This window comes from Leptosomus discolor, chromosome 1, assembly GCF_034619465.1.
Source record: "Leptosomus discolor isolate bLepDis1 chromosome 1, bLepDis1.hap2, whole genome shotgun sequence".
NCBI lineage: Eukaryota > Metazoa > Chordata > Aves > Leptosomiformes > Leptosomidae > Leptosomus > Leptosomus discolor.
The window spans coordinates 166,303,159-166,329,517 of record NC_141391.1 but is presented as its reverse complement, the minus strand read 5'-3'; the positions used below and the strand labels follow the sequence as shown (position 1 = coordinate 166,329,517).

Below are 26,359 nucleotides of genomic sequence, written 5' to 3'. Positions count from 1 at the left end.
CAGGTGTGTTAGATGAAGGTACTGAGAACAAGTTGTCACACAGCTCAAATTATTTTGATTCTTGGCAGTCCACAATAACTAAGTCTACAAAATCAATGTGATAGCAATCATTTTCACACCTAGAATACTACAATTTCATATATATACTTATACGTGACCTAATTTTGGATACGTAAAAATTCTGTCAAACTTCAAACAAACTATGCAGGATTGCAGCAAGCACCAATAGGACTTATTTATAGCCATCATAAAATATGCAAACCATAGCTGATGTCCTATACTATCCAATTTAAAAAAATCACTTTCTAATTCTTTTGACTTGTCATTAAACAGAAGTGCTTTCAGAAGTGCTGAGTTTGAAATTTTTTTCTTGGTCACATGCTGCTCAATACATTCACATTTTGTACTGGAAAATGTGTATTTTTTAAATAGTGAATATAATGTATGTCTTCCATCCCCTGTCATTGGTTCCTCCCTGCCTTGTGTCAATGTTAGTGTTTGATCCATCACACTTAAGGGCTGGAGCAGGGAGCTGGTATGGAGAGAAGCAGGAAAAATGTACTTCGTTGTGTTAGTTATAGACGTTCACCTCCTAATGCCTTAATGAAAAAGGTACCGGCTGAAAAATATAAACCAATTTTTGGTGTGTTGGACAATTTTCTTTTTTATATAGCCTATTTCTAGAAGTTTTTTGGGTTTTTTTTTAATCAACTATTCTGTGAGATTTTAACTAGAGTAATGGTTATAAAATGTGCAGTACAAGAGCATAGACTTCCTCTTGGGACTGAAAACTGTGTTTTCATATTATATCTTACTGGTTTCTAACCTTTATTATTATTCGTAATGCTGTTGTAGGAGTATAAGAAAGTCTCTGTTGCATAATTTTTAATTCATATTTTCTTCAATTGATTTATTTCTCTCTAATGGCTTCCAAGATGGTGATGTAATCTAATTTTTTATTTCACATCCATCTCTATAATTTCAAAGTTTCATATGCATTTCTTAATTTTCTCCTACTCCGTTTGGAGAGGTTGGTTGGAATAACTATTTTCTCTATTTTTAACATCTACTACATTTCTGGGACTTCTTTTTACACATGTTTAAGTATTAAAAAATTCTTAATGTTCTATCACGTGAGTGATCTGATCAGATTAATTGATTACTGTGACTATAAATTATTTTTCTTGAATGTCTAGTTTAATACAGATCGTACTGGTTTGGAGCAGAATGCTGAGAAAGTGCATGGTTTAGTAAAGCACCATTTGATACGTTTAATGCCAAATGGGTGCGTATATGCTGAGAATATTGTAGTCGTTCATTGTTGATGTAAATGCGTTCATCTACTTAAAATCAAGCCGATTTCTGTCTTGTGGATCTGCTGCTTTGTTCCTGTGTGGATAGTGGTTATAGTTTATGTATTATTGTTTGTAAGCTAGGGAGCAGTAGTACCTTAACTCTTAAAATATATATTCCAGAGGTTATATATAGTAACCTTTGTGATTATGACTGGGACAAAGTAAGGACGGTATGCGTATACTTATTGCATTGTTGGGATTGTACTGTTGATTCAAAAAATGTCTGTGTATGTAATTGTCTATAGACTTGGATTTTGGCTGTGTTACATAACGAGTGGATTTCATTGCTTATTTCTAGGAAGTGGCTGTTTTTGTCTTTGATAAGAAGCTAATAGACAAGTATCAAAAATTTGAAAAGGATCAGATTATTGACTCTTTAAAACGAGGTGTTCAACAGCTAACCAGGCTTCGACACCCTCGACTACTGACTGTTCAACATCCATTAGAAGAATCCAGGTAAGCTGTCGTGAAGTTGAGAACAGACTTTCTTAATCATTGTTTTGTTATTGGATGTAAAATATCTGGAACATCCAACACTTATGTCTGGTGAAACTCAAGTTCGCTGTATTGACTTGTGTGAGAATGGTATTCACCTTACCTCAGATTTTTTTTTTCCCCCATGCCATAGGATGCAGTTCTGATAGGAATCTGGTGGATCTAGTTAATAACCTATTGCATGATCTTAGTCCAGTTGCACCTATAAGTCTGCATGACCCTTACAGATGAGAATTTGGTAGTTCAATTAATTCAACTTTTAAAGAACTCTTTAAAATTGTTTTCTTTCAAAAGGTTGTTCATACATTTGTTCCATTTATGAGTGGTATGTACTTAGTATGTGTGAAGTTGGAGATTTTTTTAGTAATTTATATGTGTTGTGGCCACATATGTTTAAAAGGTCCTCAAATGGCAATTGAGGGAGACAAAATTCAGTGTGTTTTGGTAGTGCTTGTTTGATTTCTGCAAGGTTGGTCACTAGGCACAATAATGGGTTAGTCTTACAGATTTATCATTCAGCTGTAGTGATAACGGCACACTGAAATCTAACAAACAAAATGAAGGTTTCACATTAAAATAGAAAGCTGCTCCTGATCCTACCGAGGAAGATCATGAAGGTTTTAGAGGTTTTTTTCTGAAGTATTTTTTTCTAGATGGTAGCCTAATAAAGATTTGTGTACGTTACCTTTCGAATGTCTACATTTTTGATTGTGTCTGCTAACCTGCATTTTTCCAAATGTAGTGGCTTCTAGAAGCTGAGAATGCTGTAGGAATGCTTCTTCATCTTTGTGATGCCTAGTTTGGGAAAGATTTCTTGGATTAAATGTCACTTGCGTATTCATATATGTCTTTCCTCCAGCACTGAACACGTTTTGTGTTAACAAAAGTTCAAAGCTGTCATTGCCCCTGTGGTTCAGTATGCCCCTCACAAAAGCCTAAGGAAGATTAATTAGGTAGTTGAAGAGAACTTTCAGTACCCTACAACAGTATATAAAGTATTACATGCTAAATGGCCTAGGATGATCTCAGTCATAGTGTACAAGTGAATCCTAGAGTATACCCCAGGCTTCTTCCTAAATTTGTCATATTATTTCAGTTGACCCAGCAACTGCGCCTGTAATTTTTTTTTTCCCTGAACTGTGCACTTCGGAAGAAAAGGCTTAGTTTCATACCTTGGTGTTTTAAGAAAGCTTTGGTGTTCTTCTTGTGAAGAATTTAAGCCTTTTGAATAACATAAACAGTGTAGTTATGTCAGAGTTCTTGTTTGTAAGTTTATAGAAATGTCCTATGCTTTGCTCCAATTGTTCTTCTCTCTGTACTCAGCTACTGGTAAAAACACTAGTAGCACCAAACCTGTCCAGCTGCTTGTTGTGCCAGAAATTGGTGTAACGGATTTTGTAGGGGTTTCATAAAAGTTTGCTTAGAATATTTATGTGTGTAACCTTGTGCAAGGGTGCTGTGAGATTTCTTTTGAATTGCTGGGTCTTTCCAGAGTGCTTATTCTTGAAGAACTCTGTTGTGAGCTCTGTCTGGCTAGACTGTACCTGCTTTTTTTTTGCGTCTCCAAAGTAACATACAGTTGTGTTGAACTGTTTGCAAATCACCTCGTATTCCTCCTTTGCGAGGCAAAGGGATACTTGGTGTACCTGCACAGCTGAAGTGAATATAGAAAGAAAGGCCGTACCTTCCTGACCGTAGTGTGGAGGTAGCTTTTCAAGTATTAATAGAATGTTTCTACTCCAAATTAAATATATTTAATGTATATATTTTATATATATTAAGATGTTTACATTTTTACATGCATTTATATAATGAATAACTTAATTTATACTAAGTATTTTATATAAATACATTTACTTAAGCTGGACTTGAATTCAACTAGCACCACAGATGAGCAGTATTGTTCTGTGTTTAACCTGTTATTGGAGAAAAAGATAAAAAAAAACCAAGTTAGTGGTTCACTCATAATGTCATTACTACCCATTAAAAATAGTAGTAGTGTGAAGAGTCGCAGATACTTAATTTACTAGACATTCCATATGCTGCAGTTTTTCCCAAAGCGTATGCATTTTTGGCCATCACTTATTTTTAACTTGTTTTCTTTTTATTATGTTACTCTGAATTTCATTTTGATATTGTTCAGGGAACTGTTAAAGAAGCTGCACTGTATGGCAGACATCAGCATCTGCAGTATTCCATGCTTTAATTTGGTTTGGCCCATCCTTCCGTTATTCTGGTTTAAGTCCTTATTTAATTAGCTCCTAAAATAAGAAATAAAGAACCATCTTTTTATTCCCCCAAAACAACAGAATTCAGAGAGTTTATGTTATGAAAAACACTGAATAACTGTTCCCTAGGTATTTTCTATCCTCCATACCTTAACTGTAACTAAATGTATAAGGTGCTACCTTACATTTTGTTAATTTTGTTTCTGATCGTTGTCTGACCACATTAAGTATTGCTTCAGTCAGGGACGTGACAGTTTTAGGCACAACTAAAAGCCTCGTTTTACAAGTTTTAATAATAGTAAGAATTATGTGTTTGATTTTCCTGAATCAGGACAAGAAAAGCATTGTTTTGCTACACTTTTTACGAAGCATTGTGTCCACCATTAGTGATGTATATGAATGTTAGAGAATAAATTAATTCTAATATTTTTTTAATACTTCAGATATTTATGTATTTCTCTTTAGTATATAGTATTACTTAAAAGAATTCAAAACCTGAAATATAACATAGTTTTAGGTAGCACCAAGTGCTCTGGTAATGTGTAATATGATGTTTGTATGGTCATTATTCACAGTCAAGAGATTTATAACATTTATTTACAAGAAATATTTTTATGTATTTCCCCTACAGGGATTGCTTGGCATTTTGTACAGAACCAGTCTGTGCAAGTTTAGCTAACGTTCTTGGCAGCTGGGACAATCTACCTTCTCCTTTACCAACGGACATTAAAGAATACAAACTTTATGATGTGGAGACCAAATATGGTTTGCTTCAGGTGTGACACAAGTTGTCCTTACAATTTTCTTGTGGTTTTAGTATTAATTGTTTTATAAAGTTTGTAAACTGCCAAAGTTTTTTCTGCCTATAGTAAATCAATTGGGAAGTGAGAGATAATAGTGCCCTGATCACTGTAAGTATGAGAGAGGATGAACACTGGAGGCTCTAACTTGCTGCTGGTTTTGCTTATTGTGGCATGGAAAATACAAAAGCAAATAAATTTTATTTTCCATGTAAATGTCTATGCTACAGTTGCCTCTCATATGTGAATCTTTTCTTTACTTTCTGTGGAGGAACAGTAGCTCCCAGGTTTTATTTGGTGAATATATTGATCAGCTTTGAAAAGCATTTTTGTTCTTATGCTGCGGTAGTTAATTGGCATTAGTAATTTCATCTGCTGATTACCCATCTGTGTTTCATTTTCTTCATACATAATTTTTAAGACATAGTCTAAAATAGTGGTGAAAAATAGTTTCTTAATTGACTTTCCAATTTAACCATGACCACAGGAACAGAGTTTTTGTAGATGTCTTCTAGGATATTTGGGGAAACATCTAACCTGAAAAAATAATCTTTTATTAACAGGTTTCTGAAGGCTTGTCTTTTTTGCATAGCAGTGTGAAAATGGTTCATGGAAATATTACTCCTGAAAACATAATTTTGAATAAGAGTGGAGCATGGAAAATCATGGGTTTTGATTTTTGTATCCAGTCAACAAATCCTTCTGAACAGGAGGTAATAGATCTTTATATTTATCATCATTAAATTTCACATTCAGATCTTTGTCTGAAACCAGTTTCATGACCTTGCATTTCAGTACAGAATCATTTATTTCATATTTACCTCTATATTTTGTTGGCAGGAAGTCTGAACAAATGGCACAGGTCTGGATTGAAGTGCTGCCTTTGGTCATCACAGAAAAAGAGCCTGAGTTGGCTCAGTGGAGTCAAAATAGACTCATGATGGTTTCAGACAGAGGCTGAAGCCTGTGCCGCTTGTGCATGTTGGATGACATGCAAAGCTACCTAATTTAGTCTGTTGCATCCACTCAGTGCCTGGTTGCTACCTCCTCAAATGAGTTCCCATCATAGCTCATGTTTCCCTCTTGCTGTAGTGCTTTGATTTTACGTTACGCTTCCCAGCTCTAATATTCAGACTTAACTGCATCAGCTAATCACTCTAAGCTACAGACACAGGATTTAAACAGTTTTGCCTTACTCTATTTCTGTTTCATTCATAACTGAATTTGAATAGTTTAATTATTTTTTGCTGCTCGAGTTTCTTGTTTAACATGTTCTTTAAAAATCTCTAATAAATGTACTTTCTTTTACTTCCCTTGTAGCCGAAGTTCCCTTGTAAGGAATGGGATCCAAACTTGCCATCCTTGTGTCTTCCAAATCCTGAATATCTGGCACCAGAATATATTCTCTCTGTGAGCTGTGAGACAGCCAGTGATATGTACTCTCTAGGAGCTGTTATGTATGCAGTGTTTAATAAAGGGAAACCAATTTTTGAGGTCAACAAGCAGGATATTTATAAAAGCTTTAGTAGACAACTGGATCAGGTATTTATTCTATTTGTGACTATTATTCATTGATTTTCATATTTGAAAGGTTACTGTTTTAAAAGATTTAAATATTTGGAACACAATATTTGTGCTCCAACATAAACAATGCAGTAACAGTATCTTACCTTGCATGCTATCTTTATAACAAGAAAAAAGTATCCTAGAAAAATAGAGAAGTTTACATGTACCAACTTTATAAACTTCAAATTCAATTTTTTTGCCTGATTTCTCTGTAAACCTGTTGAATGCTGGTCTTGTGGAATAAGTACCTGTTGGGCTGAACAATTTGAAACACAAGGCACTGAATGACCTATGTAGGACCGTTGAAGATGGCTGAGTTCAGAGTGATTTGATCACTTAACATTGTAGTTGGTATCCACTTAGCTATTAGCTATTTTACATCCTTTGTGGACTGTGAGTATTAACAAGACAGTTACTTGGATCAGCTGATGTAATGTAAGTTCATATGCAAGTTTTCTTTGTCATGACTTCTTTGGGTGCCCATTGCTGTAGTTGTGTGTACTTTGTTTTCATGTCTGTAGGCAACACCTCATAACAATATGTATCTGTTCAAAAACACTGGGTTTGTGTTCTCTGATAATGTGAACACAATGAGAAGTTGGAAGTGGGGGAATGTGACCTGAAGCAAGTAGGCTGTTGGGAGACAGAAAGAAGACTATGAGGGATCTGAAGCAAATCTGTTGTAAAAGGGTAGAAGGGAGGGATATCAAAGGTGTGGGTAGAGAAAGCGTCAAGAGGACAAAGTATAGTCCTATTGTGTATTGAAAGTAGTTATATGCAGGATTTTCTGACTTCATGGTCATGTGCTTAAATTACTTATGCAGCTGAGCCGTTTAAGCGCCAGTACTCTTCAGAATATACCAGAGGAGGTGCGTGAACATGTAAAGCTACTCTTAAATGTAGCTCCAGCAGTCAGACCAGACGCAGATCAAATGACCAAGGTCAGTTCATGGAAAATACCGTAGCCATAGGAAGGAGGGAAAACACTGTTTGATTTGTAGAAAAAATAGAGCTATTTTAAAGTGTTTTTCTGTTTAATTTTTGTTGAAATGTTAAATATTTTTTAACTATTTTGGAAATAATGATGTTGATGCCAAAAAGTTGTCCTTATGCTGACCTTTATTACTATGGAAGAAGTGGGTGCCGAGACAGAATTTAGAATAATCTTTCAATGCAACACTATTTTGTTGCTTTCCAGTACATTTGGAAGTATTTTCTATGCTATGTTTTAATACAATTTGGTCTTTAAAACTGTATTGGAAGGATTTTAAAGCCATAAAATGATAAAGGGCAATAAACTCAAGGATTAACTTTTGGCTTATGATTTTCAGTGTGTTCTTAAATATGCTGAAGAATAGCTTAAAATATATTCGGAGGTTACTTGCCATAATAAAGCAAAAATTAATTGCAAAGTAGGGTAATTTAAGTTTCAATTTGACAAACTCTTCCTCTGCTTTCCTATCTGAAAGTACAACTTCAAAGCATGGTTTTTTCTTTGTCTTACACCCTGTTTTCTCATATCTGATAGCCTTTCAGGTTCCTACTTACAGATTTGCTTAGCTGAACAATTTTCTTCTTTTCCTGACATATAAAAAGATTGTATGCAGAGAGAGAAATCAGTGTCTTAACAGTTGGAAGAAATAGTGAATGAAGAAGGGAGGGGGAGCAGGTAATGGTTCTGCTGACATGTATGCTGAAAGATGGGAAGTGAGGAAATTGGCAAATATTACTCGGGTATCAACTACCTGTCTGAAGGACTACAACAAACAAATCTGTAAATGGTTGTATTGAGCAGTATGGTTTTATAAAGGTGTTAGGTCTCTTTTACCATGCCTGCACTGCAGACTGAATTACTGAATTAGGGTAGTTCTAAAAGCAGTTTGTAATGGCCAGCACAACGTGAGCTAAAATGGAGCTTGACATGGGCAAGTTTACCTTGCAAGTTTTAACTAGGTTGTGTTAACCTCTGTAGAATTCCACGGTCACATACGTTTTGGTGTGTGGTCTAGAAGACAGAATGTAAGTCCACAGTGCAGACTAGCTTGAATTCCCGGCTGATAGATTCTTTTCTTCTGTATTGCTCTACTCTGATCTGCTTTTCTGATTCTCTTTATTGCCCAACTCTTATTGGCTTCCCTTTGTGCCTTAAGGCAGAGCTTCTTTAAACATTTTCATATCCTTTCTTTTTGCGCAAATTTTTCAACTGAAAACAAGTGTCTAAAGAGTCTGAGAGTCTGTGCTTTTTAGCTTACCTGTTGCGAGCCTGTGAGGTTTGATACATCCCTCCCTAAAACTGAGAGCTAGCAGGAAGGAGGAATCTTACCCTTGCGAGTTTTTTAATGCAGAACTTTTTATTCCAGTCTGTGTACGTCTGGGATAGACACTTGTCTACTCTTTCCGTTCATCTGCTAACTGAAAGTTGAATATTAGGGGATGGATTTTTATATAAACGATCTTGTTATCATCATGCATTTTTATCAGTCTTTCCATTAACAATGAAGCAGCTCTATCAGTATTAATATAATATACCACAGCTATCGATGAAACCCCCTGGTGTTTCGTTGGTGCCATCTTTATAAGCCCAGTCTATATATACGTTGTTACGCAATACTTAAGGAGGCCTCTGCCCTGTTTGCTGAAGTAACACAAATGTGGGAGATCATGTGAGAGAGTGTAGCGGATAGGATATACAAGTGGGTCTGAACATTGGCGAGAAACTTATATAATTACACATTTATTGCATATAAATGCTTGTTGATTCATTGTAAGTTTCCAGGGGTGGTAGCTAGATCTGGATGGCCTACCTAGGTAATCCTTTGTTGTAATATTAAATAGCATAATTATTCATAGGAGAACTTTTAATCAAGGATTTTACTTTTTATTTCATTTTTTGTAGAAAAATATTATTTCATATTCAGTAAGTTAACTTAGGTACAAATAACATTCATGCATTTCTTTAAAATGCTAGGAAAATTCTGTCTTAATAATCAACCTTTATCTGTGAATATTATACTACTTAGTATGTGAAAATGTACTTTTCTAATTGTTAGTTGCAGGCATGTAAAGGTTTGCTGTAGTGCATTGAAAAGGTAAATACATTATTATCTTTTGGAATCTTTTAACAGTGATAATGTTGTCTCCCTCCAGATCACAAGCTTTTTATCCTATTTTTAGATACCATTCTTTGATGATGTAGGAGCGATGACGCTTCAGTATTTTGATTCATTATTTCAAAGGGATAACCTTCAGAAATCACAGTTTTTTAAAGGGCTACCAAAGGTTCTGCCAAAACTACCTAAGGTATGTCTGTATGATGTCTTGAAATAGTGAGTTTAAAAAATATGTGACCGTCTATTAACATTCTAAATCCTGGAATGCTGGGCTTTGTATAGCGTTGTGCCGTAATAGACTGCCATGAGACTGTCCAAATAGAGTAGTAGGAAAGAAGGGGAGATTAGAAAATAACTGATGTGGAAATATTACTCAGCCATCAATAATTCTTTAAATGGAAAAAGGCAAATTGTGCTATCAGTGTGTGTAAGGAACCATCATTTGCGTGTTCCCTTGTAGTTCATCCCGCTTTGAAAGGGAGTTGTCTTCTCTCCACTTGCAAGGCTTTCCCTGTGTTTCCAGATGCTATCATAGCTCTTTGAAGTCATCTTCCCACCTTTTCTCCCAGTAAGATTGCTTCAAGTTTTTTCATAGCAAGACAGTACTTTAACGTTGAATAATGCAAAGCTTCCCTCCCTCAACAAAGTGCTTTCTTGTGCTAGCAGTGCCCAGAAACCTCAAGGGCAAGTGTCTGTCATTAGAGACTTCTGTGTAGTGTTAGACCCTATGTCTAGACTGACTCCTTTTCCTTTTGTGGTATTCTTTAATTTATATAAGGCATAATACAGATGTGATAGAAAAAAAATAGTATTAGTTTAATATATAACAGAATAGCTGAGCTTCTCAACCAATTGCATTAAATTTCTTTATTTTTAAATCTGTTTTGAACTACACAGTGCAAAATTCAGACTTCCATGTTTAATTCTCTCTTCTTCTTAATTTAGTATTTTTTTTCCTTTGATCACAAATCATGGATACTTTGAATTTGGAAATAGGTGGGATGTATATCACCTAACTTTAGACAGATACTACTGACCTAATCATCTTTAGGGCATGAATTTTTTTTCTGTCTTGAAACTATAAGTTATGAGGGAAGGGACTGTGCCCTTGAGCTGTGTATTTGTCTCTATTGACTTTAAAAGCATTTAAGGATGTCTAACTCTACAATAGGCATTCACATTGTAAATACCTGTTTCATCAGCAGAATAGCATTTAGGGAATGTACCTGGAGTTTTACAGGGAGGTATATAGTAGGATTATGTGTTTGTTCAGTGAGTGATGGGGTACTGAAAAACTGATCGGGGCAGGGGGCTGATAGGGTCTTTTTTAAGGGTCTTTTTAGGGTCTTTTTTAAAGAAAGCATACAGAATAAGGTTCAACTAGTTCATGAATGTGGCTGAGAGTCCTGTTTCCTGTACAATTAGTTGCCTTTTGTTGACCTTATAGTCTCCAGTTATGTTTTGAGTGCAAAGAGGGAAATGTAAGCAAAGTAGCACAGTGTAAATTACCTAGAGTATACTGTGAAAATAGGAGATCAAAACTGAAAATTGTCTGTCTGCTTTTTTGTAAACTTCAGGTTAATACAAAAACAGTTGAGCTGGCACGCCCGGTAGTAACTTACCGCAATGCCGTACAATGTGATGCATGCTTGTTTTTTTTTCTTTTAGCGCGTTATCATTCAGCGAATTTTGCCTTGCTTGACTTCTGAATTTGTGAATCCCGATATGGTACCCTTTGTCTTGCCTAATGTTCTCCTAATTGCTGAGGAATGCACCAAAGAAGAATATATCAGGCTTATTCTGCCTGATCTTGGTCCTGTTTTTAAGCAGCAAGAACCAATCCAGGTATGTTAATATTGTTCAGATTACATTTTTTTTCTTCCATGTTTTTTTTCCCTGAAAATGACTAATTGTTCTATTTCCCTTTTCCAGCTTCACACAGATTGCCGAACCTGCTGTGTAGCTGTCCAGGCAGTCAGTCTTGACTCATATAAAATGCTTTTTTTTTTCCAGGAAATTCACAAAGCCTCTACCCCTGCTTTTTTAGATGAGATTTCTGAGGGTGTATTTGCATTTATAGATGATATTAGATTGGCGAAAAAGAAAACATTTAGTTTTATCACTCAATTCTTATTTTGGATTGGTTGTAGAAGGTTATTTGTAAACATTTTATCACTTATCTAGCCAATCTGAGCGAGGTTGTACAGTACAATATTTGCGTGTATTCAACCAGTAGCTGAACCTATGATTTTTTATAATTTTTCCTTGTATCCAGATTGCTGACACTGGGATCATGAGGTGGAAAAGTTGTAACTTTGACACTCTTTTAAGAGTGCTATTTTTTGATGATATAAACCAGTGTTTGTTTGAGGGCTGTGCACGAATTTGTGAAATTTGTTTCATTTTATTTGGCAAAGGTATTATGTAAGTAAAATATTGGGTTTTTTCTGTTGTTTACATGCATAAAAGTAGTAAGACATTATCATTACTGTAAAGGAATGAAACACTTTCATCCTTTGTCAACACTATGTGCATGATGATTCCTGAGAATTCTGTCACTAAGTGAGGCATTGTGCCTCAACAGATAAAAGGCAGCTACACATTCTTTCTAGCTCACCTTGGTTTACTGCTGGATGCTATTATTTCTCTGCAGAGCACTTAAGGGGGAAGATACACATAGGAATAAGCAAGTAGACCTTTTATTTCTGGGTTTCAGAAAACGGGATCATAAAACTCTCATTATACTGGGAAGGGGGGAAAAGGGACAACTGTGTAACTGAGAATACCTCATAAAATAGAACTACTTAATGCAGTTTATTTTTGGTACACTTAGGCTTTATGTTACCTTTGTTGTTGTCTTGAAAGAATTAAACATCTAACCGACCAAAAGCCAGTGAACATCTTATTTGTGCTGTTTCATACTAAAAGGTAACATTGTGTTTTGCTACCTTTAACGTCAAATCTGTGAAACAATCCTCACTGCAAGAAGTTTGTCTCAGAGTTATATCTGGAGTATAACAGGCACAAGAGCTGTTTTATTTCTTGAGAAACGAGGGAAGCAAAATACAGACTTGGGGTCAACTCATAAAGCGTGAGCTTTGTGAAGTTTTTCTGTAGCATTCTAGACACTATGTATTAAATTCTTATGTTAATTTTTTGTTAATGCACACTAAATACTAGATGAGTTATTCCACTATTATTTCTGTGGTGTTTTTAGTATGGCAAAGTTTGGTTAAGTAATCTAGGACAGTTAATGTACCAGGAATTCTGGAAAAAAATACAAAGTTTCAGAGTGCCAGAGGACAGAATTCCAGGTCTGACTGTCTTTGTGCAAGGCAAAAACATCCAGTTCCTGTGTGTTTGTAACTCATGAAGAGGGGCGGATGGGGAAGGTGTCTGTGTTTCTTCCGAACGCCCTCTCAAGATGTTTTAGATTTATGAGGGGCCTGTTGCTTGGCTTTCGTAGGATAGTTGAGTTAGGAAGTGAATGTATCATAGGGAAGCTGCTGTAATTCAGTATGAAGAAATTGTTATCCAATGTTTACAATGTCTTTGCACAAGGGAATGTATAATATGGAAATGGAATATTTAGTTAAACTGCTCATTCATGTCTTGGAATTAGTTGGGAGTTGGCGTGGAGTAACATGTGCTGTAAATTAACATCCTAGCTTACTCTGACATAGCTTCTCAGTGCTTAATTTATATCTAGGGCAATCCACAGTGAGTTAGCTGTAAATTCATATTCTAATTCAGTACACCAGAGTGTATCCTGGCAAGTACCGTATTGTTCAATGAAGCATGTCCTTAGCATTACTGTTGAGAGTGCAACTGCTGCTGCTTGCTTATTAGGTGGGGTGTGTGAATCTGTGACTGTAACATCGTAGGTTCTACTTACATAGATAAAAAGTATTACATATGGCCGTAGAAGGCTAAAAATAAAAGGGGTTCATTGGAACATTTAGAGAGAGAGATCAAAAACGATTCAGCTTTATGTTATCATAGTTGAAAAGCATTGAAAGCCAGTGGAAAACAGATGAACTGCTTCTGTGAAATCTAAATGACTGTACAGTACAGTGTTTAACTTAAAATCAGCTTCTTACCTGTTCAACATCTGGTTCTTATTTCAAAGGAGCTTTTCTAGTTAAATAACGTTTCATTCATGTCCTTTTCAAATTTGCAAAAAATATCAATTGATCCTTCTCCAAAACTATACATTTAACTAGTACAGAAACTGTCATGCCACAGTATTACAGGATTGCTAGACAAGAGAACAGTGTTACGAGCGCATGTAGGCTTCAAAAAGCCAAGTTTAGGACAAATAAAAATTCTTTATTCAAGAATAATTACAAAGTCTAAAACTGATCTGGTCCATCTCACCTTAATTCTCCCAAATTTGGGGATGTTGCATCAGAATCAGTGTTCCTGGAATAAATGAATGAGTTTGTGTGTGTATGTCTACAGTTTAGGTAATTATAAATAAACAATAGAAAACACAGATTAGATGCAGTGTAAGAGAATTTATTTCTTTTCCCTGTAAAGGAAAGCAAATGAAAGGGGGAAACTTGGAATGTGGTCTTGGTAGACTTGTGTTTCTACACTTTGATGCTTCTATTTATTAAACATACAAGCACTGATTGCTATGTATTTTTAGACTTAAAAATTGAAATATTTTCCTTCCATAAAACACTTGGCTTTTTATTATTAATATGATACCATTTACCACAATTTATCCATCTAGTCTAACCGATTTTTCAAAAGGAGTCTACACACCAATGGATAGTCAGTGTCACCTGTAGCAAGTTGTCTCACCTATCTGAGATGAGACATCAGTCTTGAGTTATGTAGCTCTCTGTATTGGAGACTGAGCCTGGATGGGTAACATAGAATAGCAGCTAAGTTTTGGATGGCTAAGCCTAAGTGAGGTGAATCCCACTGTGTAAATGTGCTGTTCTAGTGTTGCTTTTTAGGTTAACGTGATGTGAATGTTTTTTGCTTGGGATTTTTCATTCTATGATACACAGTTTCCATGTGAAATAGAATAAAGGTATTTTGTGTCCCTATAGTAGCTGTAATATTCTTTTCATTCTGTCCCTATTTTTTTCCCAGATACAGATGGAATACAGCTTTTATATGTGAAGTTGTCGTCAAATGCTTGGAGGACAGCATTTAAGCCATAGTTTCTTGAAAGTTTAGTTTTTTCAATACTGATGTATAAAGATTTTCTGTGGGTAGATTTTAACCAAAGACCATGTTATAAATAGAAACAAGAACTCCTTCCTTAGCCATTATGATTTCTTATTTCAGAAGGATCAGTCTAAACATGCATATTTTGTTTGATTTGTGTTTGCTTTTTTTAAAATGCAATAATATGTCAAAGTTTTTTTTGTCTTTCATGCCTTCAGGCAAGCAACATGGTAAGTGGTCACATTTACTGAGTTACAAGAAAACTTCTGAACTTTTTATGATATGATACAGCACACGTTAAATTGTAAGTCTGTGTTTCTGGAGTTAAAACTTTTGGCTTCTGAATTGTCCTTCTTTTCATAGATCTTGTTGATCTTCTTGCAAAAAATGGACTTGCTTCTAACCAAAACACCACCAGATGAAATAAAGAACAGTGTCCTACCAATGGTTTATAGAGCCCTGGAAGCACCTTCAATTCAGATCCAGGTATAGTTATTGCAGTCTTTATCTAAAACAATTTTTTTCTCTTTTCTTTAAACTGATGTGCCAACTTTTTTTATACTCGTGTGTGTTTACTTGAAAAAAAAAAATGATAAAGCTATGCAATATTCCTGAATGTTGAAAGAGGTGAATGTTTTATTAAAGAAATTTTGTTTTAGTAATATAAAATTTAGTTCCCTTATTTTCCAGGGAGTAACCGCTTGACTGTTGTTCTAATGCTCTTATCCTAAATTCTTACTAGCCGCCATAGCAAAAAGTGAATGAAACTGTGCAGGCAGGCATGCTTTTACCAGTCAAGGAGAGGTGGCTTATTCTGAGTTCCTACTGGTAAGAACATGTGTGTTGACAGTTACCTTGGAAGACCCGATTTGCTGTAAAATCATATTAATATACCTTCTGGTGATGTTTTTATGTATCCATGTTTTGATTTTTCTCCTTACGCTTTCTCTGCCTTTCTAAGGTTCTTTTTTATTTTTAAACCGTTCTACTGGAATTAACTTCCGGTTACCCAAAGATATTCAGGAGTGGGAGGAGGAGATAAGCAGGCAAAATATTTCTTAAAGGATTTGGATAATCAGATGTGATTTTTACCCTTGCAAAGCCTTTGCAATATTATGGAGAAAGGTCTTTGTTTCTAAATACCTGGCATGAGTTTTTTTCTGCATCAGTAGTTTGGTTACTCGGGTATTTACTCGCAACATATATTTAATATTCCTGTCTCTCTTATTTTTTGAGATTAGGCTGAAATTGGGTTTGTTTTTTTGACTCTGTTGCTTAAGTGTGTTTAATCTTGATAGGCTTTTTTATCTTTCGGCCTATCCTTGTGCTGCTGCAGTGTTGTTGATAGTGCTTACTCAGATTTGCTTGACTTATGTAGGAAGATGTTACAGTTTGAAGTAATAGAAGTTGATTTTTCTATGAAGGTGTTTTGTGAAAATGCAAGATATTCTTACTATCCAAATATTTTATTATAAATTTATGAATAGTCTTTTTTAAATCCTTTTCCCAAGGTTCTATATACATCTTGTGATGCTTTATTATTCTAGCTATTTTTAAGTGAGTCTGATAGATTAAGGTCAGCTTAGTTGAATATGATATTTCCTTAAGTATTTCCTTAAAAGGAAGGCAAAAGAAGACATTTTAAAACTAATTTTGATCTTGAGTAATATTAGTACTAATTTTATAATAAATATACATGTTGCTTTTTAAACTTATGTGGAATTTTTTTTATAGGAGCTTTGCCTAAACATAATTCCCACATTTGCCAATTTAATAGATTACCCATCAATGAAAAATTCTTTAATTCCAAGAATTAAAAATGCATGTTTGCAAACTTCTTCTCTTGCTGTAAGTATCCTAATAATTTCATCTCTCAGTCCTCAGAAAATGTTATTACCTTTAATTACTTTGGTTTTTCTGATGTGGTGTCTTTAAAGAAAAGCCTGTCAACGTGCCCTGATTTCTTTCCGAGTTTGTTTTTTTTTTTACTTTTTACAAATACAAAAGTACTGTTTACTTTTTTACTCTAAAAGTTAAAGATGTTAACAACTTAATTGTGATAATAATACTGTAAAAATTGTTGAAGTGTGTTCCACAATAATATATGTTAATGGGGTTTGTCCTGCAGAAAAGCCAAGATTTTGTGAGCGGTGTATAACTATGTGTATTTTCCTTTCCTGACACACAAGGGGTTTTTTAACTTGTCTTGATTTTTCAGATATGAGGGTTGTAGTTTCAGTAGCACCTGTTTTCTTCTAACTATGATTTATTTATTTTTTTTTAAGTTTTTGGGTTTTTTCCTTAGGCAAAAAATATAGTATAGAGTTTGTTTAATTCTTATCATACTTCACAGGTCCGGGTAAACTCCCTAGTGTGCTTAGGCAAGATTTTGGAGTACTTGGATAAATGGTTTGTGCTTGATGATATTTTGCCTTTTCTACAACAAATTCCATCCAAGGAACCTGCAGTGCTAATGGGAATTTTAGGTAATTGATACTGTCAACTTTCTCCTCTTTTGTGCTTTGATGTTGAAAGCTTTCTGTATTATCATTGATAACGTTTACATAGTGAATTGCTAAAATGACTATTAAAAACTTCTGTTTCTGGTTCTTAAGCACCCCCTGTTCAGTTACCTTGTGTATTGCTGGTACTTCCAAACACCAGTACATATATTTGTAGTCGTGAAGGCCCAATGCAGTTCTGAGTACTCGTTGCAGTTCTTGGGCTGTGACGCTTCCGCGGACCATTTGGTCCAGAGCCAGAGAGGCTGTTTTCCTCAGAGGAGTACATGATGTGTCTTCTTTCAGATGCTGCTGGAGCTTTGAAGATGTTATGCCCTCTCTTACTGCTCTTGCATGTCATATGCTATAAATGATTGGCTACAAATCTACTGCTCTTCACTGCAGGTTTTGTTAAGACTCATTTTGTTGGACGTTTAAGCAAACATGGCTGCTTTTGCACTGAAATGGAGCACAGTGGGTGAGGTTTCACAAAATAGCTGACAAAACCTAGTGGCTTGTTACTTCTGGAAGGAGAGGCCTCACTCCCAGTTGTGCTTTCCTTGTGCCACTCTGGTGCTTGCCTAACTCAGGATGTGTGATTTTAACAAGTTGAATGGGTTCAGGGAGACCAGATGACCAGAGTCACTGCCAAGAAAGAGGTGTGACTGTATGGCCAAGTCTGGAAGTGAGTCACCATTTCTCTTACTGACAGCAAAGTAGTAGACAGAAGACCATTTCTAACAAGCTGGACTGTACTGGCATCAGCCCTCATTAAACACTGTGATAATGTATGATGGTAGCATTATTTTGATTTGCTCAAAATCAGCAAGAGGGCGTCTATCAGTACTAATTTAAAGCTGCCTGTTCCCTTTAATTCTTGCAGCTTTGACTTGTATTTGCTGTCTGAGAATGAGGGACAGTGTATCTTTTACTTTAGGTGCATTACTCCCGAATTCTGCTTGGATAAGGTGGATAAGTAAACTCTAGTTTGGAAATGATGGCCTGAAGTCAGTTTTATATATTTGGGCTCTCCATTTTTCCAGAATCATAATACCTTCCATTTTGTGTGTGGTATCTTCTTTGGCCAGCTGACAGCTCTATTCTGTGGTTAGTATTAGAAAGTGAGGAAAGCTGCTGCTTCTTTTATGCTAGTATGTTCAGTGTTTGCCACCAGAGGTGCACTACCTAAGCAGAGGAATCCTCCTGTCAGAAACACTGTAGAACTTGTAGGCTTCACGCTGGATCCCTCATGCCTGCCAGTAGTCTTTTTACAGGGATTTTAGAACAGATAAAGGCTATGCATGATTTCTGATGTGTAACTCAGCCCCAAACATTTAGGTAAGAATCTTTGTAAAATGCAGTTGGATAGCAGTGTGATAGTTACTCTGATAGTTACTTCAGTATGCCAGGAGAGAACACATCCTTAGTTAACGCAGCTTAATTTCTCAGACGTGATTTGTCAGTTTGTGGTAACTCAGTTGTTCGTGGTGTGGCTGGATGGTCGCATCCAGAGAGTAGTAGTCAATGGCTTGATGTTCAGCTGGAAAATGGTGGCAAGTGGTGTCCCTCAGGGGTCTGTACTGGGACCAGTGTTGTTTAATATTTTCATTAATGATACTGACAGTGGCATTGAGTGCACCCTCAGCAAGTTTGCTGATGATACCAAGCTGGGTGGTGCAGTCGATATGCCAGAGGGATGGGATGCCATCCAGAGGGACCTGAACAGGCTGGAGAGGTGGGCCCAGGTGAATCTCATGAGGTTCAACAAGGCCAAGTGCAGGGTCTTGCACCTGGGCCAGGGCAACTGCCGGTATCCATACAGGCTGGGAGAAGACATGCTAGAGAGCAGCCCTGTGGAAAAAGACTTGGGGGTACTGGTGGATGAAAAGCTGGACATGCGCCACCAATGTGCAATTGCAGCCCAGAAAGCCAATCGCATCCTGGGCTGCATTAAAAGAAGTGTGGCCAGTGGGTCGAGGGAGGTGATTCTGCCCCTCTACTCTGCCCCGGTGAGACCCCACCTGGAGTGCTGCATCCAGCTCTGGAGCCTGTAACACAAGAAGGACATGGACCTGTTGGAGCATGTCCAGAGGAGGGCCACGAAAATGATCAGAGGGCTGGAGCACCTCTCCTGTGAGGACAGGCTGGGAGAGTTGGGGTTGTTCAGCCTGAAGAAGAAAAGGCTCTAGGGAGACCTTATAGCAGCCTTCCAGTACCTGAAAGAGGCCTATAAGAAAGCAGGGGAAGAACTGTCCACAAGGGTTTGTAGCAATAGGACGAGGGGTGATGGTTTTAAGCTAGAAAAGGGTAGATTTAGGTTGGACATTAGGAAAAAGTTCTTTGAGGGTGATGGATTCCTGGAACAGGTTGCCCAGAGAGGTCGTGGAAGCCCCACCCCTGGAGACATTCAAGGTCAGGCTTGATGGGGCTCTGAGCAACCTGACCTGGTTAGAGGTGTCCCTGCTTATTGTAGGGGGGTTGGACTAGATGGCCTTTTTAGAGGTCCCCTCCAACCCAATACATTCTGTGATTCTCTGGTTCTATGTTCAAAGCCACGTACTCTCAGATAATTGACCAGGACAATACAATGCCTAATACTGTGTTTCATAGCTGCAAAGTGTTACTTTGGACGTCCTCGTGTTCTGAACTTAAGTGCTATAGTATATTTGTGTTGTGGGTGAGTACTTAGCTTTTATCGTTCTGTTGATCATGTTTGTCCCTGCTTGCACGCAGAGCCAAGGTATGTTCAGATGATCAATACACATAGAGAGTGCTACTTTGTTCACATTGTTTACCGGACTTAACAATTTTTGCTGTTTTGATGTTATATGTCAGGTATTTACAAGTGTACATTTACTCATAAGAAGTTGGGAATTACCAAAGAACAGCTTGCAGGAAAAGTATTGCCCCATCTGATTCCTCTTAGTATTGAGAACAATCTTAATCTCAATCAGGTAGGAACATGACTATATTTCGTGCTTTTACTTGATAAATTGGCAGAGAATAGATTTAAACTGTCATCAGAGAAAAATTCATACATTACTATATGTCTGTAGCTGTTGTAAAAGCAAATAAACAAAACAAAAAAAACCCTGTTGGTATTACTGTATTTACATGTTTAAAGCTTGTTATTTTTCAGTGGATTTAACTAATCTGGTATAAAATTTCAAAATTAATACTATCACCTTCCAAATATCCTGCAAAAGCAGTCAGCTCTAACATAGTTACAATTCAAATTAAGAGCTAAAGTACAATCTTAATGTTTCTTCCCTTTCTCTTGTTTGTAAATGTTGTAGATTGTGTAGAAGTGCAATCATAGGTTTTGGGGGATTTTTTTAAGTAATCTGATAATATTTGTCTGTTGTTTTTTTTTATCTGGGTTGCCCCACCTTTTTTTTTTTTTTTTTTTAGTAATACATCTTTTCACTGTTTCAGTATACACTCTGCTTGTAGTTGTATCTAATGGAAGATAGTGAAGGTGGATTTAATGATTTAAAAATCTGCAGTTTATCTGATATTATGTATTGTAAGTTTTCTGAGATACTACCCTTTAAGTTATGCATGTCTGAGTTCCATCACTGCAAAATCCAAACTTCTCGTATATTTCTTTTACAGTTTAATTCTTTTATTTGTGTTATAAAAGATATGCTTAATAGATTGGAGGCAGAGCATAAAACAAAACTTGAGCAACTTCATGTCATGCAAGAGCAACAGAAGTAAGTGTTTATTTATATGTGTATAAGAGAAGGAACAAGTGAGCAGAGATTTCAGTTAATTTTTTAGCAAATGTGAGAAAACTCTAGGGATAGCAATAAAAAATCTAGGTAACTCTTACTTCAGTAGTTGAGAATTACCTCAGCTGAGCAGAGTTGTCAGCAAAGATTTGTTACTACTAGAACGACAATAATATTGTCATGTCAGTGGGTTTTTTTATAGAGTAAAATCCTTCACTTTTATACAGTTCAGAGTGTATTATTTTAAGCCAATATTTTTTAATTAATTCATTAAATGTAAGAGTTCATACTGAGCTCCACTAGTACAGTTTATGTCTTGCTTCTATAAGCTAACTTGCTTTTCTGTAGTTGTTGAGAACATTGACCATACTGCAGAAACATAAACATTGCAGCCTCTTAGGAAACACTGATATTGGAAGATATTTAGAGCTATTTTATGGAGTCTGATACAAGGTGAGATTTCTGAGTCAAATTAACAGGGACTACCCAAAGTCTGTGTCACCCCGTTCAAAAGGAGGAACTAAGACCGTGTGAAATGATCATTAGGAAACTTTTACAATTTAGAACATTAACATTTTCCAGTCTCCTGCAGGCATTCTATAAAAATGGCAGTGCTCTCATAATGCAATTTTTTGATATTATTTAAATGCAGAATAATAATCTATGTTGCTGAATTAGTATTGTGGATGTGACTGTAAGGCCGTCTTTTTGTAATATGTATACTTTGCACTATATAGATCTTTGGATATAGCTAACCAAATGAGTGTGTCTGAAGAGGCAAGATCTAGTAGTACAAGTAATCAGGTAAGCGACAACGTTTTATTGCGATCCTTACATACAGAAATTAGAATTTTAAAATGACTTGGTCAATATTAATGTTACCTTAAAGTACCTTTCAAATAACTAATTTTTTTTCCTTTGAACTTAACAGATTGACAAGGTATTTAATACTAGTGGAACTGACCTTCTAACTAGTGGATCTGATAGTAAAGAGAATGAGATGTCATCAAAACAGAAAAAGGTGTGTTTTACTTTGTTCTGGAATTCTGTTACATCCGCCTGTCTAATCCAAGGCTGATAGGGTTGCGTAAGAAGAGTATATGTAAATATTTATGGTATTTAAAGCTTTAAAAGAAAAACTGACTTGTTTTATGTAGCACAGCACCATACATAGTCACATGTGAACGTCCACTGAAAAATGTTCAAATCATATCCTTGAATTTCTGTGAAAGCCTTTCCTTGAAAATCACTTTGTACAAACTAGGCAGCAATTAGGATTATAAATTTTTGGTCATTTTTTTTCCTCCTTAATTATATTTCAATGAAACTGAAACTTCAGCAGTAGATTTATAGGAAAATCAAAAAAGGCAACTTTATGATAAAATTACAAACAGAGATGAAGATAAAATGCACAATTTTATGTAGCAGCAGAGACTAACATTTACTGTACAACTCAAAGTTAAGTGAAAATGAACAGTCAATATGGGGATAAATACAAGAAGCAAATAAAAAGCATGACATGACAGAGAGTATTAAACATGAGCATAAATATTGTGAAATTATTTTCATGCTATTAATTATGGCTCCTCAGAATCTATATATTTTCTCATTTCCATTTCTAGTTACCTGAACCCTCTCACTAATTTTAGACTGAGGGGGAATGATTTTATGATTTTATCCTTCAGCATTAACAAAAGTAGAGTTAAAATCCTGAAAAGCCTCTTAAGCAATCTTAAAATAAAAATCCCTTTCCAACTCCATGCTCCAGTTGCAGTTCTGTATCAAGTGCCAGCTGGTAACCATATAAAAACAAACCCGAAAATTGTGAAAAACACTTATTCTTATGCCCAACAGTAAGAAGACAAAGCTAAAATTATGCTACTTTTAACACTGTATTTATTTGCTTTGAGTGCTTTTTAGCAATACGATAAATACTATAGTAGATTTTGTGCTTATCTACTTTCTCTTTTGTATTATTGAAATGACAGTGCTATTTATAAAAGAAAAATATCGATGTAAGAGTAACCATTCTATGCAACTTAATGTCAATACTTTCCCTTTTGGAGGCATCACTTACACTGGAAGAGAAGCAAAAGTTAGCTAAAGAACAAGAACAGGCACAGAAACTGAAAAGCCAGCAACCTCTTAAGCCACAAGCAACTGCAATAACACCTCCAGTGAAGCAGGTGAGAAAGAACAAGCTACTGCAGTGTTTGTGTTGGAGCTGTGATGCTTTTCCCTTTCAGGTGCTGTGTGCATTAGCTCTTTTTTTCTCCTGGGAGTCACCTTTGTTTTCAGTGGTAGTACTGGTAGTACCATGGCACAGCTGAGAAAAATAATCTGCCTTCCATTTGCATCACTAGCAATATTTCCCACTTTTTAAATTGCAGGAGTTTCCAAAGGAGTAATTATTATTGGAAGGCCACTGTTCTAGATAAGGAAGAGGCACATATTAGAAGAGGTTTTGCAGTGAAGATTTTGTTAACTAAATATATAAAGGGCTTGGGGGCAGGAATGGGGACATGTAAGCAAATGTCACAGTAGTACTTCATGTACTTAGTTGTCAGATGAAAGCTGCATAACTATTAATCCTAAGTAGCAAAGAATGAAAATAACATAATTGCTTTTGTGTGTAATTACATTGCATGCCCAATTCATGCAGTAAATTCTAATTTCTGAAAAATGAATGCCACTTCTGCAGGAGCAGTGGTAAAGACTGTTGCTAAAGCGTTTGTACAGGAAAAGCATTTAACTGCATTTTACATATTTTGCAGACAAAAGACTTGACAGATACCTTGATAGATAATATGTCATCTTTGACTAGCCATTCTATCAACAAAGCTAAAGTTGCATCTTCAAACAGCTTCTCTTCTGGCCCTTCTATGGGTGTTGGAATGGGATTTTCATCACCTATTGACAACACAAAGAGAAATATAACAAACGGACTGAATACTAACATGGGTTTTCAGACTGCTGGATTCAGTATGGGAGCTGGTCCCACCACTCAGAATTTCTTCAGTGGTCCAAGCGCAACGGGAACAACCAAGATGAACATTGTACCAACGGCCAGTATGCCAAATTACAGTCCTATGAATGCTGCGTCTGCCATCTCTCCACTGACACAACAAAGCAGACCCCCAGATATGTCTGCTTTAGATAATCTTTTTGGTCCTCAAAAACCCAAAGTTAGTATGAAACAGTTGGCTCAACAGAAGTCAAGCCAGTGGGTTAATCAGTTTGTACCCCCACAAGGGTCCCCAGGTGCGAGCAGCTCAGTCTTGGGACCTCAGATGAACATGATAGGACAGCCTGGCTTTGGTATACAGGGTAATCCTTTCTTTGCTCCTCAGAACTTTGCACAACCGGCAAACACAATGACAAACAGCAGCTCAGCTAGTAATGACTTAAAAGATCTTTTTGGGTAAAATGTTTTCTTCTTTCAAAGATCGACAAAATTTGGATCATGGGTAAGCTGATTAACATCGGGTTTTTGATTAGTAAAAGCATGACTTAGGGAAACTTTCAACCCAGCAAAGTAAAGGCTTTTGCACTGGAAAAAAAGACTTGACTTTGCATTCACCTGGTACTGCAGTGGAATGGCCTAAGTGCAAAGTCATCTTACGTGCTAAAGGTTTCCTGTCTCTTTACCGAACATCAGAGCACTGAAGGTAGGATGCATATTTTCAACTGAAAAAGAAGCAGCTAAGTATTTCAAAATTACTCAGAAGTGTACTCAATCAATTCCTATGAAATTTCCTATGAAATTTTGTTTCTTAAGTTCAACAACAATGTTTAGGGGGTAATAACGCTAGTGAACGCAGTCCTGCAGCCCAGTCCTTTCAGTGTCTGCTGAATTCTTATGGATGATTTATGTTGCCCGAATTTGTCACAAACTTTCATTTTGCCATATGACACTTTGCAAAAAGTAAATTCTTACGCTGCCTCAAAAAGTTTTGTTAGTCATGTTACATAGAAAGGTCTCTAATCGGTAACTGTGTAAGAGGCTGAGAAAATACTTTGTATTTCTTCACTTATAATTAAAATTAATGTGGTGATAAACTACAACAAGATTCAGGAGGCGTAAGAAGTTGTTTTAAAATTTTGTGCAAGTTTGTGACAGAGTAAGAACACTGCTCCCAATGGTCATGCTGGTTTACAGCTGGTTTATAATGCCAGATCCTTCTTACCAGCTCCATAGCAAAAGGAACATACCACTTAAGCAGGATTTAAAAATACTTGTGGTGACTTGATCACATTTATTATATATTCCAGTGTTTTGGCTAATTTGATACTGCTTCTAACTGGTGTGAAAAAAAGAATATGAGTAGTTATGGAACCTCCTAAAAAGAATGTTGTCTGTAAAATTCACGTGTTGACTGCCGCAACTCTGTAACTAAGCAGTTCTGTGTAACTAAGCAGTTCTGTGTAACTAAACACACACCGTTTAGTTACACAGAAATATCTTGAATTACTTCGTAGTTTTTGGCTCCACTGAGAAGATGGAAAAGGATCGCCTCGTACAAGTTGCACGTGGTTGTGTGAAAAAGCAGACTGCCGTAAATTGCCTTGACTAGAATAAACTGTTTCATTTTAATTTCGTTCTAATTGAAGTCCTTACGAAGGATAAATGGATTATGAAGCAAGTTCTCAAAAACAGATTTGTAAGCTCTAGGATATATGGTAAATACACAGGTATTTCAGATCCTTTTTATTGTATTACTGCAAATTTAATAAAGCTCTCCAGAAAACCAAACAGTAGTTTCCTCTACTTCCCAGAAGGTGTATGTTCAGCTTGCCCATAATAGAATCTCTGCTCTGCCAGATACTACTGTTGGGTTTTAACTTTTTCTTTCCTAGGAATTTCAGGAGCTTTCTTACATAATATTTTGAAGACTACAGCTGGCTATTTTGAGAAGGAAAGAGCTAGTTACCTTTTTTTATGGAAAGCCTACATGCTTTATTTTTCAAAGCTTTTCACTGAAGAAATTGTTCTTTCATTTGCTGCTTAAGAAACCAAAGGGCCTTATGCTGTAAATGTGACTTGTATTTTGTTATATTTCCACAGTTCTAAGCGGTAATACCATTAAGCATATTTCTTAAAGAATTGTTTATGTATTATAGCTGCTGCCTTAGTCCTATTATTTTAAAATACCTGGGACCAGTGAAATTGTGGTTTAGAAAACAATACCTAACACATTGTGATGCTTATGTGCTGTTAAAATTCATGGTAAACATTGTAGGTTATGTTAAGATATCTGTGTAAACTTAAGACAATTCTAGAACTGTTAAACTATTTAAGTTCATTTACGGTTACTAGTACTCTATACTCTCAATCACACTAATGTCTTCTTTTATGTCAGCTTTCAAAAGCTACATTTTGTTAGGG

At 36.1% G+C, this 26,359-nt stretch overlaps 1 protein-coding gene across 2 annotated transcripts in view; it reads left to right on the top strand.

Moving 5' to 3' along the window:
* SCYL2 (SCY1 like pseudokinase 2) overlaps nucleotides 1–25,004 on the top strand; it is a 30,965-nt gene extending 5,961 nt beyond the window's left edge. The window contains exons 2-18 of one of the 2 annotated variants that reach the window (XM_086470658.1): nucleotides 1,654–1,811; nucleotides 4,710–4,854; nucleotides 5,442–5,591; nucleotides 6,199–6,420; nucleotides 7,269–7,385; nucleotides 9,619–9,744; nucleotides 11,223–11,399; nucleotides 14,957–14,968; nucleotides 15,102–15,224; nucleotides 16,473–16,586; nucleotides 17,092–17,224; nucleotides 20,075–20,193; nucleotides 20,855–20,955; nucleotides 21,711–21,777; nucleotides 21,905–21,994; nucleotides 23,040–23,159; nucleotides 23,748–25,004. In XM_086470658.1, the coding sequence (XP_086326784.1) occupies nucleotides 1,654–1,811; nucleotides 4,710–4,854; nucleotides 5,442–5,591; nucleotides 6,199–6,420; nucleotides 7,269–7,385; nucleotides 9,619–9,744; nucleotides 11,223–11,399; nucleotides 14,957–14,968; nucleotides 15,102–15,224; nucleotides 16,473–16,586; nucleotides 17,092–17,224; nucleotides 20,075–20,193; nucleotides 20,855–20,955; nucleotides 21,711–21,777; nucleotides 21,905–21,994; nucleotides 23,040–23,159; nucleotides 23,748–24,398 (2,625 nt within the window). In that variant the 3' untranslated portion in view covers nucleotides 24,399–25,004. The remainder of the gene's footprint in view (nucleotides 1–1,653; nucleotides 1,812–4,709; nucleotides 4,855–5,441; nucleotides 5,592–6,198; nucleotides 6,421–7,268; nucleotides 7,386–9,618; nucleotides 9,745–11,222; nucleotides 11,400–14,956; nucleotides 14,969–15,101; nucleotides 15,225–16,472; nucleotides 16,587–17,091; nucleotides 17,225–20,074; nucleotides 20,194–20,854; nucleotides 20,956–21,710; nucleotides 21,778–21,904; nucleotides 21,995–23,039; nucleotides 23,160–23,747) is intronic. The other variant, XM_086470651.1, reaches the window with a different exon arrangement.
* The last annotated feature ends 1,355 nt before the right edge of the window (nucleotides 25,005–26,359 follow it).